We start from the raw sequence: 20,830 nt of genomic DNA, 5'->3' as shown, positions 1-20,830 counted from the left end.
TTTCAAAAATCTTTTTTTTTAATGGAGACAAGTCAAACACTATTGCCAGGTGGAAAATGGCTCCTCAGTTTTAAACTTTTCCCTTCACCCCAGTGGTCCTCAATCTGTCCCACAGGACGTCCTAAGTTTGTTATACATTTGGGGTTCCGGAGCCTGGAAAACTTGACAATGAATGCATTTCATTTTATTTCTGTTTTAGATGACTTCCAGAAGTCAAAATGACTTATGTCGAATATGCGGAGGGGGGCTTCAGGGAAATCAAAGGCGCTGGCTGTTTGGAGGCCAGCACAAGAAGACTGGCCAACCTCAGACCCCCACAAGGTCCCTGCGTGCTGAAAGCCTGTGCAGGTCCTCACCAAGCAGCCCTTGGGGTGAGTCTCAAACTTGGGGTCACGTGTTGTTATCATGGGGCTCAATTATTACTTATCATTTGTGTGTGTCTGCTAGGGGTGCATAGAAAATTAATTCACATCCGACTCTCAATCGATTCATAATTTTCAAAACTACATAAAACATCTTTAAATTTTTTATAAGAATACCATTTTTAAATTAGTTTCTTTTTTCAAACCGTCTCCATTTAACCAGAATAAACTTGTTTAAACTGTAACATGATTTGAAAAACTTTCATTATAAACATTATACCAAATAGTACCCTATTTTTGGGACTATAAACCGCTACTTTTTTCCTACGCTTTGAGCCTGCGGCTTACAAAACGGTGCTGCTAATTCATGGACTTTTCTTCAGTTACCGCCATAATGTTTTTGTATTGAACAAATAGTTTTCAACATCAAAAGAAACGCTGAAAGAGAGTTATTGTTTGTGCTATGGCGCCCTCTTTTGGAAGAGTTTGCTTACTGCAGGCGCTGGGGTTTAAACATGTACTTCCTGTTTCATTCCTTGAACCGGAAGTATATCCCTTTTCGGCTTTTCGTCTATAGCGTCTCTGCTCGAAATTATTATATGGGCGATATATCGATATACGCGATATATCGCGGGTTTGTCTCTGTGCGATATAGAAACTGACTATATCGTAATATTCGAGTATACGTTCTCATGCAGTTGCTTTTAGCTGCGGGCATTACACTACAGGCTCTTCCCATTCCTTCTTGTGTCTCCTTCTCACAGACACCAAGCGCACAAACTTACACACGTCACATACTGTCATGTCATACGTCACATACGTTTACACCCTCCTGTAGCAGAGAGGTAGCAGACTGGGTAACATTAGCTGTGATGCTAGCGGAGTGTTGCGAGGGATAATACGAGAGAAGGAAGGTGCAAATCTGGTAACAAATGAAGGAAGAATTAATTCCCAAGAAAACCAGCTAACATGGTCCATCGTCTGGCGGTGGTTTGGCTTCAAGCGGGAATATGTCGAATAGACCACTTTAATTTGTCAAGTGTGGGGCACAAGCGTTGCTACCAAAAGTAGCATTACTGCTAATATGTGGCATCATTTGAAAAGTAGCCTGCTAATAAATTTAATAAATACAGTTTTGGTAAATTGACTTAGTAGTGATTTCCTTCTCTGCATGAAAGTTTAAAAGTAGCATATATTAATGCAGTATGAACAAACATTTTTAATGTAGACACATAGAATCATCACACTGCTGTGATTATATGTATCAAGTGTTCATTCAAGGCTAAGGCAAAATACCGAGATATATATCGTAAATCGCGATATGGCCTAAAAATATAGCGATATTAAAAAAAGGCCATATCGCCCAGCCCTAACTCCAAGCAACGTTTATAAATTTTACACTAACTAAAACAATTCTTACTTTCTAAACCGTCCTACGTGTGATGTCTGTAGGAGTGTTTTCATCCATATTTGACATGCTACCGTAATGTAATGAACCTAGCATTGTTAGCATTAGCATATGCCAACACTTTTACAAGTGTCTGTGTTAATCTTATTAACTTTCAATGGCATTATGTTTGCATTGTTTCAGTTTAGCAAATTTCCCGAAACGTCACCGTTGCGTTGAGTCTGTTTAGCGAGCATCCGAAGGTAGTGGTTCCATGACGCTGACTTCTGTTTTGTTTGATCATCGGTTTTACATTTCCAAAATCTTTTGCGCCGGTGTATATATCTGCGACTTATAGTACCGTATGTAAAAACATTTGTTTCCTGTTAAGATTTGGTTGGTGCAGCTTAAATATGGGTGCGCTCTAGAGTCCGGAAAGTACGGTACTCTGCGAGAATCGTGTTAAATCAAGAAAAGATTCACACCCCAAGTGTTTCCATTCGCAGGCAGCATGTCGTCCCTGGGCTCCTCTTCGTCCCAGTTGTCCCTTAACTCCCCCTCCAAGAATATGGATCTGCTAGCGGTTCTGACCCACATCCTGGGCCAGCCTGTGGCGCGCCACGGCGGGCGGGGGGACTTTGTGTGCGGCAAGTGCATGTGCACCCTGGAGCGGGTGTTCAAGTTTGACTCGGTCATCACCAGGGTGAAGGTGCTGTCGTCCGAGCGGCTCGACAAGCTGACGCAGGAGCGCGACCGCATCCGACGCTGGGTTCGCCACAGCTACACTCAGAGGAATCCGCAGGACACACCGAGCCGGGGAAGCACTAGCGATGACGAAGGCGAGGCGGAGAAGGAGGCGTACCGGGAGATGCTGAAAGAGAATATGGCTCTGTCCGAGTACGAGTGCTGGTCCGAGAAGTGGGACACGTGTCCGTATTTTATCCGAACAGGAAAAAGGTGCAGGAAGGGTCAAAACTGCAAAGGCTGTGATTCGCTGCGTGTGTCCGATTCGGATTATGAGTCAGTTTGTGGCTTTCCTCGCCGCATGCCTTTCCACCCGTTCTCTCCGCTGGCTTTGTCCCGGGATAAATCCCGCAGCATGCCCCTGCACTGGCACAGGATCCCGTCCGTCTGCTCCACTCCCTCCTCACTGGCGGCGTTTACCCTCTCCCTGAGGGTATCCTCCCACGCCGGGTCCATCCAGTCCCTGGACTCCCTGGACGGCTTCGATCCGTTTGATTCGCAGGGCGATCTGTCAGTCGGCCTTGCTTTGAGGGAGCTCAGGTGCTTGGAAGGAAGGCCTGTTAGCTCACCACCTGGGAGCAAGATTCCTGTCCTGGCCAGGATGAACAAGAGGAGGCGTTCCAGCGAGGTGAGCAGGACCCTAAGCTTTGGAGACATGGAGAACGACGAGCACGAACCTGAAGGTGAGGACATCCTGACGGAGCTAAAGGATGAATTCCTGCCTCTTCATCAACAGGTGGGTGGGGTTTATATAAAAACATCATATACATATTGATTGAGTGATACTGTTCCGCTCCAGTCCTGTAGATGGTTGTAATACACATTACAAAGCGTCTACAACCTTAAATGTTGTAGAATGTGTGTGTGAATTCTAAAAAGACACACGGAAATGCTAACAGCATGGTAGCCAGAGAGCGTCCGGTAACAAAAAATAGGATTTGTTGGTATATACCTCAAAATAAGCTATAAATGCTAGCATGTCAACAGTTCACATCCGTCAAGTACTAAATAGGTGACTTTGGGGTTGTATACCTGCAAAATTAGCTCAAAAAGCTATAATACTTACAGTCTACATATACACCGTATTTCCTTGAATAGCCGCCGGAGCGCTAATTAATTTAAAACCTCTTCTCACTCCTGCGCTTATTCAAAGCATGCAGTAAAAGTAAGCAGAGGCTAATAATTTTAAAACCTCTTCTCACCCTTGCGCTTACCAATGGCATGCAGTAAAAAAAATTGAGTTTGGTTAATAAAACAAAAAATAAATGAAAAATTATTCTTCGTCCGTGGCCCGGTGGTTGAGGAACACTGCTCTACAGCATGTCATTGCGCCCAACTTTACACCATGCTGTCTGCGCGCAGGCCGGACGCATGCATTTCCCTGCTTCTTATACATGATTGCAATGCATACTTGGTCAACAGCCATACCTTTTACACTGATGTTTGTGATATAAATAACTTTAAAACTCTTACTAATATGCGCCACACTCTGTGAACCCACACCAAACACATTTCTGGAGAGCATTGGCTCTGTGGCACATTATAAACGCAGCATAGGGATTACCCATAATGCCCTGCATCCGTGACTCTTGGCTATATTATACACGCGCCCCAACCCCGCCAACCTCAACCAACGCACGGAGGGGGGTGGTTTGGTGCCAGCGGGTGTATGGACAGTGTAACCAGGAGTCGTGGATGCATTGCATTCTGGGTAGGTGTTGTGTTGCGTTTGTGGTGTGTTGCAGGGCCGATGTTCTCCAGAAGTGTGTTTGTCATCGTTTAATGTGGGTTCGCAGAGTGTGGCACGTATTGGTAGGAGTGTTGAAGTTGTTGTGATCTGTATGGCTGTGGAACAAGACCCTGGTTTACACACAGTAATAGCAAAAACTACTCCGCCGCCATTTTGAAAATGACGGCAGGGGAAGTGTCAATCGTGACGTCACGAATTTGACCCGGCGGTAAAAGTAAGCATGCGCTTATTAATTTGGGGAGCGAGTTTTGCCCGGCAGTAATTCAAGGCAGGCGCATATTACATGCCCGACGGCTAGTCAAGGAAATACAGTGTATATATATATATATATATATATATATATATATATATATATATATATATATATATATATATATATATATATATATATATTATTAGCTGCAAAAGCTAGCATGCTAATGTTAGCATACTTTCAGGTAACAAAAAACATGACTTTAGTTAGTATATACCTGTAAAAGGAGCTACACAGGTTAGCATGTTTACATGACAACAGTTAGCATGGGTCAAGTACCAAATATGTTACTCTGGAGGTGTCGACCCACAAAATTAGCTCAAAAGTAAGCATGCTAACAACAAACATGTGCATAAAGTGTCAGAATATATATTTACATGCCTGCAAAATTTGCCAAAGAAGTTGTCAATGTTCGCATGCTTTCATGCGAATGTATTTGACTTGATTGATTGATACTTTTATTAGTAAATTGCACAGTTCAGTACATATTCCGTACAATTGACCAGTAAATGGTAACACCCGAATAAGTCTTTCAACTTGTTTAAGTCGGGGTCCACGTTAATCAATTCATGGTAAAGGTGTAAAAAGTACCTGCAAAAATAGCTTAAAAGGCAAGCATGCTAACAATAGCAATTGACTAACACTATCAATAAACCTTTTGATTTTGGAATGGTTTGAATGTGTTTGGACTTGTGGAAGTAGGATCATTTTGCTTTATTGAAGAGTGGGAAAAGTGCGAATTTTTTGTACATTTTTAAAATTGTTGGTTAGAATTTCTAACGTAAATTTAATGTTTGAATCAATTGAGAAATTTAGGATTAATTGCGACTGGCAAAAAAATCTCCCAAAAAATGTGGAATTCCGGTAAATGTGGGAATATTTGGGAAATAAAAAAATGATAGCGCGCATGTCAATAATAGGGATAATTTTTGTTCACATTTGAACCAATACAGTATTAAGTCATATTTTTTGGGAATCCCCACCGGTACCAATTTTTGGTAACTTTATGTGTTAATTAATACAAATTGTTTTTGATAAGAAAATCTAACTTTTTATTGCAACGTTTAAAAATGAGCTGATTTTTTATATGTTGTTTCATTATCACATTTCTGAGTATAATTTGCACTTATGACAATAAGTTGCAATTACAGTTGCGAGTTGCAGACGTTAGATGGCAGTGGTGCATAGTTTATGGTGTGGCGGTTATTTCAGTCTTGGCTGTCTGTTGTGCCCTATAAAGTGTATATACTGTAAGTATTGTACTTATTGCGCACCGGCTGTTTGATTGCAACTAGCATCTCAGTTGTAGTTTGTTTTTTTGAAATTCACTGCAAAGTCGCTAGTGCCATGTTGATGGCAAAGCCAAAGTATATTAGCATCAAGCTAGCACATTTTTGGAATAGTGTAGCCTTACGTAATGTACGTTGGAGTGGTTTTGTGAGTCAATTTTCTTTGTTGGTATTGGAAATTGCAACATTACGTACAGGGTTAGTTTGGCTTTGTCTCACCGGGCGTGACATCACGAGCAAACCAGGTACCGAAATTGGCACCCCCCGCGACCCCGAAAGGGACAAGCGGTAAGAAAATGGATGGATAGAGGGTACCTGTCCCTAGTCAGGAATTTGACTTTTACATGCCAGGAACCCCAGGAAATTGTGGAATGTCAATGAAATGGACAAATTTAAGTAGCTTGTCTGTGTTTTCTACCTGAACAGACGCCTGGCCATTAAAGGCTCTCAATAAAGCGTCCGGTTTGAAATATTGACACAGTTCGCGGCATCCTGAGGTCATAGGTCGTTATGCAACAACTTTTCAATAGCCCTCCTGTGCAAACTTTTCAACACAACATTCTTTGTCCCCGCCAGAGCAATAGTCGCAAGGTCCAGCAAGTCGTCAGGCACCTGCGAGGCCAGTTGGACCAGGCGGAGGCCCGCATCAGAACCCTGGAGGCTGAGCTGAAGCCTAGGTCAGCGGAGGTCAGCGGCAACGTGGATCGGACGCACGTAAGCGCTACTTTGTGTTGATTCATTTAAACGCTGCCTGCCTGCCGAGTTCTCGTAACTGTCGTGTATGTTTGGCTGTAGCAAGGGTGTGGCGTCTTTCTGCTCTTTTATATGTACGGATCAAAAACACACGCGGTGGAATCTTGCCGGACTGGCAGAGTTTGCCCTTGGCTCAGCAGTCAGGATATTATTAACCAGGACAAAAGAGGCCTTCACATGACTGGAGGGCATCTCGTTGTCAGTTAGAAGGTATTTACACAACTTGCAGACGCAGGCTTGAATGAGGAGGAAAACCGCCGCCGTGGTTTGCATTGCAGACTTACAGCGGATAAGTATTTGCGTCAAAAGCCGTATCATTAACATGGCATCATTCGGCGCAGGGCTGTCCAAAGTGCAGCCCGGGGCTTGCAGCTAATTTCTTAACGGCCCGCCGCACATTGGAAAAATGCAATGAAAAGAACGAACCTTAAAAAAGTCGAATAAAAAAACTAACCGTTAACAAAAGGAACGAGAATAAGAATGAAGGCTGTTTTTTTTTGCTCAAAAAATGATAATGAATCAAAATCATTTTAGTCATAAACCAGGGGTCGGCAACCCGCGGCTCTGGAGCCGCATGTGGCTCTTTAGCGCCGCCCTAGTGGCTCTCTTGAGCTTTTTAAAAAATATATGAAAAATGGAAATGATGAGGGGCAAAAAACATATTTTTTGTTTTAATTTGGTTTCTGTAGGAGGACAAACATGACACAAACCTTCCTAATTGCTATAAAGCACACTGTTTATTTTAAACATGCTTCACTGATTCGAGTATTTGGCAAGCACTGTTTTGTCCTACTAATTTTGGCGGTCCTTGAACTCACCGTGGTTTTGTTTGAAGTATAACTTTCTCCAAATTTCTAGGATGTGATTTATGCCACTTCTTTTTCTGTCTGATTTTGTCCACAAAACTTATAACGTTGTGCATGAATGCACAAAGGTGAGTTTTGTTGATGTTATTGACTTATGTGGAGTGCTAATCAGACATTTGGTCACTGCATGATTGCAAGCTAATCGATGCTAACATGCTATTTAGGCTAGCTGTATGTACATATTGCATCATTATGCCTCATTTGTAGCTATATTTGAGCTCATTTAGTTTCCTTTAAGTCCTCTTAATTCAATTTATATCTCATGACACTCTATCTGTATGTAATATGGCTTTTATTTTTTTGCGGCTCCAGACATATTTGTTTTTGTATTTTTGGTCCAATATGGCTCTTTCAACATTTTGGGTTGCCAACCCCTGTTATAAACTATCGACCTGTTCATGCTCCCAACTACTTCACATCAAATATTCCACTTTTAAATATTTTTGGTGAAAATATTGTGTATTTTGTGTGTTTGCCATATAAAAAACTAAGTTTTCTTTGGAAAAAAGAACATAAAATAAACCTTAAAAACACAACTTAAAATCGACGAATAGACTTGAGGTTGATATAGAGCAGGGGTAGGGAACCTACGGCTCTCGAGCCAGATGTTGCTCTTTTGATGACTGCATCTTGCTCTCAAATAAACCTTAGCTGACATTGCTTAACACGATAAGTAATGAATAATTCCGCTGGTAATAACAGTTCTGATTGATTGATTGAAACTTTTATTAGCAGATTGCACAGTACAGTACATATACCGTACAATTGACCATTAAATGGTAACACCTGAATAAGTTTGTCAACTTGTTTAAGTCTAGGTCCTCGTAAATCAATTCATGGTATGTGTTAAAAACAACGTTGAAAATATAAAACATTATCCATCCATCCATCCATTTCCTACCGCTTATTCCCTTTTAAATCATCCATCCGTTTTCTACCCCACCAATTCAAGAAGTCGCATTAAGAAGTATTTTATTTATTATTGGTTAGCTTCAGAATAACAATGTTATTAAAAATAATAAGAGACTTATTATACTCTAAAAATGTTGGTCTTACTTAAAAATGCACGCATTTAGTTGTATTCAGTGCTAAAAAAATATTATATGGCTCTCACAGAAATAAATTTTTAAATATTTGGCTTTCATGGCTCTCTCCGCCAAAAAGGTTCCCGACCCCTGATAAAGAGCAACTTTTTAACTGGGGGCCGCATTGGGCCTAAAAAAAATTTGGCCGACAGCATGCAAAGTGATAATATAGAAATATAATGGGTATATGATTAATAATTTTTATAATTTGTTATTAAGAGTATGTGAAATTTCAACTCCTACCTTATTTACTTCTATGACGACCTCCTTCCTTAAAGTTTTTTTAATCAATCAGAAATATCAGCCGAAATGCACAAAATATGGATAAGTATGGAGAGTGTTTTTCCCTTATCCATTATGCATTGTAATTAATTTAAAGGCTACAATTTTGATGTTGTTTTTAGTGCTGATTGGACGTTTTATAAATAATATTTTACAAAGTCCAATGTGCTGGTTGTGTTATGTGTGATCATGTTTGTTGAATTCCCTTAATCACGACTTTGGAGGATTGTTTAGATTGGGTCATATAAGTAAATGCTGTGTATGGTTTCACAATCAATAGTCAACGACTTGAACTACGGCAGTGGTTCTCAAACTTTTTTTGACATCCCCCACTTTGGACAAAGGGGAGTTTTCAAGCCCCACCTGCCCCCATCGCCCTAACAGATCGCTAATGCCAAGTTTAACATTTTCAGATTTATTGAACATCAAGTAACATCAAGTTGTATACATTCCAACTCAATAACATAAAATAAAATCAAGTTCAATAATAAATAAAATAACTCTGCAGCTGTGGTATAACTTGCATCAAGTTCAATAATAAATAAAATAACTTGCATCAAGTTCAATAATAAATAAAACAAAAGTGTTATAACTTGCATCAATTTCAATAATAAATCAAATAAAAGTGTTATAACTTGCATCAAGTTCAATAATAAATCAAATAACTTGCATCAAGTTCAATAATAAATCAAATAACTTGCATCAAGTTCAGTAATAAATCAAATAACTTGCATCAAGTTCAATAATAAATCAAAAAACTTGCATCAAGTTCAATATCAAATAAATTAAAAGTGCCACTTTTTCGTGTTTTGATCAAATTTACCGCGCTCACAACATCTGTTAAAACCTCATTGAGTTCGGGGCTGAGCTGCCTTGATGCGGGGTCTTCCCGGTGAATGACGCAGTGTGTCCAATGCGCATTTGGCGCAACCCGCTTTATTAGAGCCTGCTGCCCGTTTCTTGACCCTGCCATCGTCTGTGCGCCATCGGAGCAAAAGTCCACAGAGTTTTCCCATTTAAGGTCGTGTTCTTTGAGGAAACTGTCCATTATCTTGAACAGCTCATCAGCAGTGGCTCTATTTTTTTATGTATTTGCAAAACAGTAAATCCTCGCACAGTGACTTGCCATTCACATTGCGGACGTATGTGATGAACGGGCAGTCTCTATTGCTGTCAGTAGCTTCGTCCACTTGTAAAGCAAAACAACTTTATTTAAATTTGTCTACGACAGGGGTCGGCAACCTTTACCACTCAAAGAGCCATTTTGACCCGTTTCACAAATTAAAGAAAACAATGGGAGCCACAAAACTCTTTTGAAATTTAAAATGAAATAACACAGTCTAATCCCCCTCTGATCCCCACAATTTCCCCCTCTGTCTTCCTTTTTTTCTCTTTCTATCCCTTGCTGCTCCAGCCCGGCTGCACAAAATGATAATATAAATACATTTAATAAAGTCAAATTTAAATAAGGCAACAAGAGAAGTATCCTACACTTCTCTTCTGTAAAGTAAATGTGAACAGCCGATATGGGCATCTACATCAATTATATGATTTGCCTGAGAAGCTGGACAGGACAAAAAAATGTAAATATAAAATAAAATAAAAAAAAAAAATAAAAAAATGAAATAACACTGCATATAAAGTTTTCTTTTTGCTTTGTGCTATGTATAAACAAACTATGATGTGTTACGTTTATGAAATCAACGAACGACTGCAGAAAAAAATGAAATAAAATTTCTGCATGCAACAAAACATTTTTAACTCCGAAAAAGACGTCGGGTCATGGCCGGCTCTACGCAGGGGCAAGAGGGGGCAGAGCCCCCTTAAATAAATGTCTTGCCCCCTCAAATCTAAATTTGATAAAGCAAATTTTAATAAACTCACAAAATTACTACATTACAAGTTGACAAAATTATCTGCACTAGTGGAAAAATCCGCCGAAAAAGGGACACACACGATATAGTAGTGTCGGCTTCCCTCTCATCCCTCCCTCCGCTGTGCGTGTATTCACCATTCCACAGGCTGCGCAGCAGACACACACCCGCACACACCCCTTAGTCCTCATTAAACATCCAATCACTGTTGCAGTATGAAAGTAAAAGAAAAGGAAAAGTTGTCTACATTTATCATATACTTGTTAGGATGGGTGTATTTGTGTAGTCTTATCCGTCATAAACACGTTTATCGTCGCGGACTTTCGGTGCTACGGAGTTCCTTTTTTTTTTTTTTTTTTACAACTTGACAAGAGCAGTGACAGCGGAGGCTCTGAGCACTTTTGCTTTGGTTTGGAAGGCAGAGAGCCTCCACTGTCCCTGTAACAAGCTACAAGTCATTTATGATGCTGTTAATGACGGTAAAAATGAAACATAAGGTATATATCCTGCTTAGCAGTCCTCCTCTGCTGTCCTCTGTTCAGAGCGGAGTCCCCAGCAACGGCCCGTTTTACTTAGCAACGGTCTGGCAATCGACTGCTGGGATTCTTTTTCTGTTGTTTTTCTTGTAATTGTACGTAGTCAACCTTTAATGTTTCAATCTACATTTTGCAATAAACAAATTATAAGTTTCATTTGATATGACCAAGACACCTAAAAAGAAAAACAGTGCCGTTTTCATCAATTTACAAGCAAGTGGGCAACACACATACATTGGAGCAGGGGCGTAGCCAGACATATTTCACTGGGGCACGTGCCCCACTGTTGATTTGCAGTGCCCCAGTAAAAATTTCACCAATTAAAAAAAATGCTTCAGAGTTTTAAGTCGACATAACATAGACAACAGCGCACATACTACTTACTTTGGTAATTGATTGCTACTGTATTCACTCCACGAAACAGTGAGCACATGGCTACTTAATATGGTAATTTATTCACGTGTGGATCGAGACTTCGGTTGAGAGAGAGAGAGAGAGAGAGAGAGAGGGGGGGGGATTCGAATCACTGCGTGAGGTAGGTGACGTTAGCCAACAACAATTTGTTAATTACAATATTTTGATTTTGATTTGACTCAAACTGTAACTCCTAGATGGATTTAAGAAAGTTATTCGCCCGCAGCAGAGAAGAAGCGAGGAATGAGAGATGTAAGTGAAGTCCTAGCTACCTAGGCAACACCATTGTCTAAAGTTGATGCTAAGTTAGCTAACGTTATTCCTTGTATCAAGACAAACATTCATTTGCTGTACGAGCTGTCGGGGGAATTTCCAATGAACATGAAACATCATGTTGTTTATTGTCTGCTGGTTCTGCATCAATGATGATTTGGAGTAAGCATGTGTGAGTTGAGTGCTTCTCAAATGATTTATCTTCAGGAAGAAAAACATTTTTCCATATCATCAAGTCGTGAGCCAAATTTTTAAATCATTCAAGTTTATTTCACAGAAAAATAGCACAGTAGACTTGTCTTGTTAATCGGTGTGACTTTGACTAAAATAATCTTGTTTTGTCACCAGAAAAATGGCTACAGCTAAAGCATCTGGTTTTGTTTCCAGAAAAAATAGTAACATTTCTGTATTTGTTTTCAGAAAGATGGCTGAAAATATCGGGTTTTGTTGCCCCATTTAGATTTAAAAAATATATATTTCCATGTCTGTCCTGAGTCCTCCTCCAACTTGTTAGTCGGTTTGCCATTTGCTAAAATACTCACTAATAGTCACTAGAAAAATGGCTAAAAATATCTGGTTTTGTTGCCACAATTTGATTTTTTTCTCCCTAAACTTTTTTTTTTCCATGCACACATCTGACTGCGACTCACTGAAGATGACACACAATCCACTTTTATGTCACGACCCACCAGTTGGGAACCACTGGTCAACTGTATAACAGTTGCTGTAATATTTCCATGTCTGTCCAGAGTGATTGACCACTTTGCAAAAATGAAAAAGAGACGTTACAGTTTATTTCTCAGAAAATGATTCCCTGAACAGACACACAACAGTTGTTCATTTATTCTACTACTGTGGCTTTATTGTTTTGTGAATATTTTATAGTTTTGTGTATCTGAAATAGGATTAGCCACACAGCCATAAATGGAAATTATATAATATAAAAGAACCCAGAGATGTAGGGGTGCTTTATTTTTTGTTTTACTTTTGTAGATGTTAAATTTGCAGATGATTACTGCAATATATATTTCAAAAAGATTAATTGCTCTTCCTTTTTGCTTTTACCAGTAGCAGTTTAGAAGTCTGGAGTAAAAAAGTGTACAAGTAGGTCAAATGCATTAGTTAATTTCAGGTGGTTAATCAAAGATCCATACAACATAATCTGATATGATTTCATAGTTTAAAGCACTATTTATGTATTTTTTATGATAAATAAGTGCTAAAAATGTTTTTGCTTGCGCGCTTTGCACGCCAACATGAATTATTTGTGCCCCAGGTGTGCCCCAGTACAGTATTAGGTCTAGTGACGCCCCTGCATTGGAGTGAATGAATTTTGTGCCCAGATGAGTGCCCATGTTCTGTTTTATAAATTAGTTTGAGATTCTTTTTTAACATTATTCATCAGACTACCTTTCAGTTTTGTAAATATTGACTGTAGTGTGTGAAGTCCTACTTTGGGTCAAAATTTATTTGAGAGTTAGGCCATCCAGTTAGGATACATGTTATGTTGTTGGTTGATAAAAACTGGATGAAGGATGTTTTATTTTATTTTATTCATTTATTTTTATTTTTATGTTTCAGTTCCCCCCCTGAGGGATTGCCACCTTATTGTGGTCAGGGGGTTTGCGGGCCTCAGTGACCGTAAGAGCTATACCAGCAGGAGCTTAGTTTTCAGGTGGCACACCCAAGTTGGACAGGTCTGAAGGTAGAGGCCTGACAAAGTGCAATCCACTACTCCAGGTTGGGGTTGGACACATAGCTAAAGACCCATTTCAATGAAGAAAGCATCGTTACTATAAGCAAAGAAAAAAAAGTGCTGGAGCATGATGTGTACACATGATGCCCCCTTCACATTTCTGACTGCCCCCTCATAAAAGCATGCCTAGAACCGCCCCTGCGTCAGGTTGAAGGTTAAGTAAAATACTTAATGTCTATTTAAGTCCTCCTTGTAGTAATGAAAAAACAAAACGCCAAACTTAAATTATTCACTGGCAGAGAACCAAAAATGCCGTCCTCTCTCTCTGTGCTGTCATCCTTTTACTGGCGCCGTGCAGTCAGCTGCAGCTGCCAACCTAAATATTAAAATGTCTATTTCACTGAACAATTAAAACATGTGAATATATGCAAAATTATAGGAAATTAAAATATTCATCATACGCGGTCAATGTGATTTCTGCTCCTGAACCGCAGAGCACAGCGTCTCCACATCGGGGCTGTGTGACGTCACCTTTATCTTCACACAGGATTGTAAACTCTCATCTGTGAGGCGTGTGCCATGTTTGTTTTTAATAGAGTTCATGTTGGAGAACACATGCTCACATGCATATGTGGATCCAAAGATCGACAGGACTCCAAGTGCATACTTTTTCATGTTCACATAAAAGTTGGGGATAGCGTTCCAAGTTTCGAACACAAGTTTGTCTGGCTTGGGGAGGTTTTCAATATCACACTATTTGTGATTCTGAGCAAGAACGGCCATCTGGCGTGAAACATCTTCAAGGTCCGCTGTCAGGCGCTTTAACTTGGACACCCACATGTCTCCGTCCTGCAGCAGCAGACGCGTGCGGCCGTGGGCGTGTCCCGAGGTTTGACAAGCAGGATGACAAGATGAGCTGGCCGTGACAAGCTGAGCCGCATCAAAGTGATCAAAGAGTCGCATGCAGCTCCGGAGCCGCTGGTTGCCGACCCCTGATCTAGGAGTTGTTCCTCAAGATCCCTTGCAATGTCGCATATACGTCTCGCAACTGTGTCGCTTGACAGTGGGACAGCTTTTAATTGTGCTGCGCTTGTCTCGTCAAGCATGACTGACACCATGTCTATTGCAGCGGGGAGAATCAGTTGCTCAGTAATTGTGTGTGCTTTTTTGCATTGAGCAATTCTGTATGCAACTCTATATGAGGCCAATTTATCCATTTTGTGTAATTGTGGTCCACACATTAGCCTGCTACCCACCCGCGCAAAAGTTTGTTCCGCTCAGCCCCGCCCCCATTAGTTACTGTTGCGTCTGTCAAACTTTCGCTCCTACATAGAAATTTAAAGCCTACAGGAAAAATAAGTAATTTACATTAATTTATATAGGGGATTTCACAGACAGAATCACAAATTGATTTACAGATTGTATAGAAAATGGGGTTGTAAAAAAAAATGAATCCAAGAATTAAAAAAAAAAAAAAAAGTGAAATTTCCTCCCGTTCCTCGCGCCCCACCTGTCATGTCTCTATTCCCCACCAGTGGGGCGCTGAACTATGGCGTGGCGATGTTGGGAGAGTGGCCGTGCCAGCAATCTGAGGGTTACTGGTTCAATCCCCACCTTCTACCACCCTAGTCACGTCCGTTGTGTCCTTGAGCAAGACACTTCACCCTTGCTCCTGATGGGTCTCAACCATTCAAAGCTCTCACTGATGGAAGGAGGTTTTGGCTCAAAAGTTCACGATACATGGCCCCATTCATTCTTTCCTTAACACGGATCAATCATCCTGTCCCCTTAGCCGAAAAACAGCCCCAACGCATGATGTTTCCACCCCCATGCTTCACAGTAGGTATGGTGTTCTTGGGATGCAACTCAGTATTCTTCTTACTCCAAACACGACGAGTTGAGTTTGTACCAAAATGGATACATGGATGATACAGCAGAGGATTGGGAGAATGTCATGTGGTCAGATGAAACCAAAATAGAACTTTTTGGTATAAACTCAACTCATCGTGTTTGGAGGAAGAAGAATACTGAGTACTGAAAAAAAATTCAGTATTAAAATACACTTACATAACCAATATAACCTCTTTATGCGTTAATTTCCTACAGAAAATAATTGCCTGAATTAGTAAGGATGTGAATCTTAGATCAACTCACTATTCAATTCGATTTTACGAATCAACCCGTTTATTGATTCAAACCGGTTTTCGCAATATACTATTTGGTATAAAACTTCTAATAGAACATTTCAAGACAGGTTACAGGTTACCAAAGTTTCTCTTGGCTGCTGTTGTGATAGATACACAGCCCCCGCCCCCCAGAAAACAAATGTAAAACAATGTATTCTCCAAAAAATATAGTTTTTGAAAATTCTGAATCGATCCAGAATTGAAATAATCAGGATTCGGATGTGAATAATTTTTTTTCCAGCTGCTCTACAAATGAGCAAAGGGTCGAAAAACATTGGTATTAACAGCTGTGGCTGTAGTCAACCTCCCCAGTCTCATTTGAAGCATCATATGTCATTGGAAACATGTACGGCATTAGAATAGCGCCAAAACATAACTGCGCTTGAAAACACTCTGCATGTGCAGACTGTTTACGCTCGCGATGTATCTTTCTATTTCTCTACGCGCATGACGTATCTGGCAACGCCCCCCCCTTTCTGATTGGCAGTGTTTGGAAAATTAATATTAAAAAGTAACTCGTTATAGTTCCTCATTCCTTTGCCAAAAAAGTAATTTAATTATAATTGGAATTACTCTTTAATACATTAGTTACTGCCCTGCGATGAGGTGGCGACTTGTCCAGGGTGTTCTCCGCCTTCCACCCACTTGCAGCTGAGATAGGCTACAGCACTCCCCGCGACGCCGAACGGGACAAGCGGTAGGAAATGGATGGATGGATGGATGGAGGGATACATTAGTTACTAATTATTGCGTTTCTTTCATTTAAAAAAAAAAAATATTAAAATATCTGGCATATGCATTTGAAAGACCTTTCATGAAAGCAGAGTGTAGGAGTCTGTGCCTTTTTAAAAGACGGGGTCTGTTAATAGGTGACGTGTGACAACAGCGAGGTAGACTGACAGCGCAGCATTATCTCAGATGTGTATGTTAGCCCGTGCCGGACGGCAGCTCTTTTTTTCACTGGATTATGTTACTTCTGCCTAATAAAAAGATTGAATGTGCTTCGATGGCTGTCTTGTCTCCTTGGCGACAAACCGGGTATTATAGGATTGCAAGCTTGTCACTTTAATCTTTCATTTGTTGGTTGTTATTCCCTCGTAGTTGTAGTGTGTGTATGTGTTGTTTGCTGAGTGATGTTGTCTCTTTCTATTTATTGTCAAGTTCATTTTAGTGTGGTGCTGGTTGTTGTTTGCAGTAGTAAAAACCTACTTCCTGTATTGAACTTGCTGTGCTTCTGACGCTGTGTTGCTGACATGAAACCACATCAAAAGTAGTGCGTCACGTTACATCAAACTTATCGATAAAAGTATCAATCAATCAATCAATCAATGATTATTTATATAGCCCTAAATCACTAGTGTCTCAAAGGGCTGCACAAACCACAACACAAACCAGAACGACATCCTCGGTAGAGCCCACATAAGGGCAAGGAAAACTCACACCCATTGGGACGTCGGTGACAATGATGACTATGAGAAACCTTGGAGAGGACCGCATATGTGGTCAAAATTTCCCCAAATTCCCCCCATTGTTTCTGCTACATTTGTGCTGCAAAACTTTTTGGTCTAATTAATATAGTTTTTATGTCAATATTTCATGGTTTTATGTTATTACGGTGTAATTAATGTTAATGTTGATTAATGCTATTATAGTTTTTAAGTTGTTAACATTTTGTGATCCATCTGTGTGAAGTTGGCCCGCCCCGCCTGGTCCAAATCCCTCCAAACCTGTCCCAATTTTTTGTGCCGCAAAAAGTTTTGTTTAATAGTTTTCATAGCTCTTTTTATTGCCTCCTAGTTTCTGCTGGAGGAAAATGGCACCTCCCTGCTGCCTCACCTGGCCTGCTCCCTGCACAGCCGCGACCGTCTAATCCAGGTGAGTGATGAGAACGGACAGGTTGACTGACTTAATACTCTGTGGAATGTTGTTTGTTGGCGGAGTTGCGTCCGCCCCTTTTAACGGCTAGCAACCTCGCGTGTCACATACCGGAATGCTGCCACGATGAAAGATGTCCTGTCATGAAAATGATTATTGTGCGGTACTATTCACATTACGCACGTGAAAAATGGCAGTCTCGCCTCTTTGCTGACTGACGTAACACTAATGTCGTTAATTGTTTTGTGCGTGTGTGTGTGTTTCCACCCACAGGAGTGCATGGCTGTGATCAAAAGAGTGTGTCTGGAGGGGGGAGGCAGCGGAGGGGTCGCTCTCGCTGACGAAATCGCCAACAAACTGAGCGAGAACCTGAGAGAAATCCTCCGGGAGGAGAAGGTGAGTGGAAACAATAACTGGACATCACAAAACCTGCAAAACATTTCTCCGTTCTCTGGGCCCCTGCTGGCCTGCAAATCACCTGCACGCTGCTGTCTTCCTGCCACTTTGCTGACTTTGTGGATTATTTCCACTCCTTTTGTTTGAGACGGGGGCTATCATTTATGACACGTGTCAAATTCAAGGCAAGTCGGCCTAGTCTGGTCCGCCATGTTATTTTAAAAGCTTGGAAATAATGTGTTGATAAAGTACTTTATCGTTTCTTCTTAAATGTATTTGTTATTTCCAGTTTGACATTAAAATATATATGTACTGCATGTAGCTGCATATCTTATAAACATAAATTATGTCTAATAAGGCAAACAAAATATTATGTTATATACAATTTAAACATTTTTTGTTAAATAAATATAAATACTTAAATATCTGCTTGACTTATGATTTCAGCACAAGTTATCCATCAAATTGAACACTGTAAAAAGACAACAGGCAAACGGTAAAATTCTGACGACTGAGCTGCCTTTTTTTTTTTTTACCGTAAAAACAACGTTGGTACTGTTTTTTCATAAACATTCAAACATAACCGTGGATTTTACGATGAAAAACTGGCAGCTTTATTGCATGAATTTTACCGTAGAAAACAATGTAACTGTTTTTCCACTCAATTTACAAAAAAAAAAATCACTGAAAATTTCATGGTAAAATTTTGGAAACTACGATGCTTGTTTTCTTGCAGTGAAAGGTAAACTTTTTTTTTTTTTACAGTTATGTAAAAATGTGTATATATACAGTACAGGCCAAAAGTTTGGACACGCCTTCTCATTCAATGCGTTTTCTTTATTTTCATGACTACATACGTTGTAGATTATCACTAGTTAGGATTTATTAAAAAAGGCATATGTGTTCTTGTATTACATAAGGATTGTGACTGATAGACAAAATTCCCAAAAAGTCAAGTAAGAGTGAATTTATACCAGCAATTGGATCAAAAATGGGTCGAGGCCGACAACTGTAAATATAAAACATGGTCAATATTTAGGAACAAAACTCCAAATATATGTAGGGAACATTGACACCTCATGGGTCATTGCTGCGTGATTTGTGATACGACACAGAAAGTAGCCAATCAGAAAGTTTAGAAAAAATTATTTCAGTTACTTTATTGAGAACACAGTAGATTATAAAGTCTGTGTTCAAGCTGTCGCCATGACTTTTCCAGTCTTTTTTCTTTAATTTGCGATTTCACTGAAGGCAAACCGACTAACTGGCTGTTGTCTAGTTAGTTTGCTATCATCACGACTCCAAAGTTTATGGGTGGGTTTTGATTAAACTTGATTAAAGGAACAAGTCATATTTTTTATTTTGGGGCTGATCCGGGGAATTTTTTTCTCCCTTACCTTATGTTTATGTTACGCGGCTGAACTTGAAAGAGGCTTTACTTTCCCGCTATAGATATCTCAAAAAGTTACCATCAGATTTCGATTGAACTTTCAGGAAATGCCAGAAATGGGATATGGAACAAGTGATTAGATTTTTTTTGGTGCTAATTCGGATCACCGTCTGGATTCAGAATTTTTCATGTAATTTTTTTATAAACCATTGTTTGGAGCATCTTGATTACACAGACTTATCTGGTGTTTTCAAATACATGATTTCCCCAGGGTTCCATAATTGTTTCTCATTCAATTGTTCCAGAAATAACTGATAATATGTACACAAGAAAAGGGATTTATTTTTGCAATATTCAATCTGTAATTAAAATTGTATGTATGTCATTTTCGAACTTGTAACATTTGCGTGCAAAAAATCTGATATGTGACAATTTTTTCCAAAGGCTGCAATGAAGAATTTGGTATCTGAATTGGCTGAGCGGGAAAAGCGTCTGGAGGAAGATGTATCCTCACTGAGGAAGGCGGCAGGAGACCGTGAGAGAGACCTTGAGACCCTAAACATGGTGCTGCAGGGCAACCAGGACATTATCAACGTGAGTTCGTTTTCAAAGGGGACCAACTTTTCATATCTATTTGCACCTGTTTTGTTTGTTTGGGATCTGCATAAGTCCCGAAAATTTGAAATAGCGGCGATGTCTTGTAATGCAAAAAAATCTTGCTTTCCCTCATACTTCCTCCAAACGAGCTGTTAAGAATTTGCCCGATTTGTGACATTTTTTCAGCAGACGTAAGCGGATAACTTCAGGCAGAGAACTACCCGGAGAACTTTGTGCGAGTCCGCCATTATAGTAGTAGTAGCAGTCAATACGTTCCTTCTTTTTCTCTATCCTCTTGTTGTGGGGCAGACTAGCTCGTACATGCATCCTCCAATGTAGCCATTTCTAATACAAAGTAGTGTACAGTTCTAACTGAAATCTATCAGTAGACTCGCTATGGAAGTGCTAAAAACTACAACTTTGAAGATGGGGAGAAGACAGCCATAGTGGAGGCATGTAAGTAAGCCCACCCACATAACGGCACGTCCTGAAGAGTCTGTCAGAAAGCAGCTTGAAGACATTCTGTAAAACATAATCTATGCAACATTTTGACCAAAGAACCCCCATTACATGTTATGTAGACCACAAGAAAATGTTTTGTTGTAGTTTTTAGCACTTCTATATTAAGTCTGCTAACAGATATAAGATAGAACTACACGCTAATTTGTATGAGAAATGGCAACAGCGAATGATGCATGTGCATGCAGGAGCCAGTCTGCCTGTCTGAAAAAGAAAGTGTTCATTGAATACAATGGCGGACTCCAATGGCTCTTTAGGTACATTTTTTTACCATATATGGATAAATCTCTGATGTCACCGATT

At 40.0% G+C, this 20,830-nt stretch overlaps 1 protein-coding gene across 1 annotated transcript in view; it reads left to right on the top strand.

Moving 5' to 3' along the window:
- Positions 1-20,830, top strand: part of si:ch73-95l15.5 (uncharacterized) — a 37,804-nt gene that overhangs the window by 1,757 nt on the left and 15,217 nt on the right. The window contains exons 2-7 of the mRNA XM_061915538.1: positions 200-371; positions 2,256-3,229; positions 6,362-6,499; positions 17,548-17,625; positions 17,899-18,021; positions 19,856-20,005. Coding sequence (XP_061771522.1) covers positions 200-371; positions 2,256-3,229; positions 6,362-6,499; positions 17,548-17,625; positions 17,899-18,021; positions 19,856-20,005 — 1,635 coding nt within the window. The remainder of the gene's footprint in view (positions 1-199; positions 372-2,255; positions 3,230-6,361; positions 6,500-17,547; positions 17,626-17,898; positions 18,022-19,855; positions 20,006-20,830) is intronic.

This window comes from Nerophis ophidion, linkage group LG11, assembly GCF_033978795.1.
Source record: "Nerophis ophidion isolate RoL-2023_Sa linkage group LG11, RoL_Noph_v1.0, whole genome shotgun sequence".
In the NCBI taxonomy this organism is placed as follows: Eukaryota; Metazoa; Chordata; class Actinopteri; order Syngnathiformes; family Syngnathidae; genus Nerophis; species Nerophis ophidion.
This window is presented reverse-complemented; position numbering and strand designations above follow the sequence as displayed.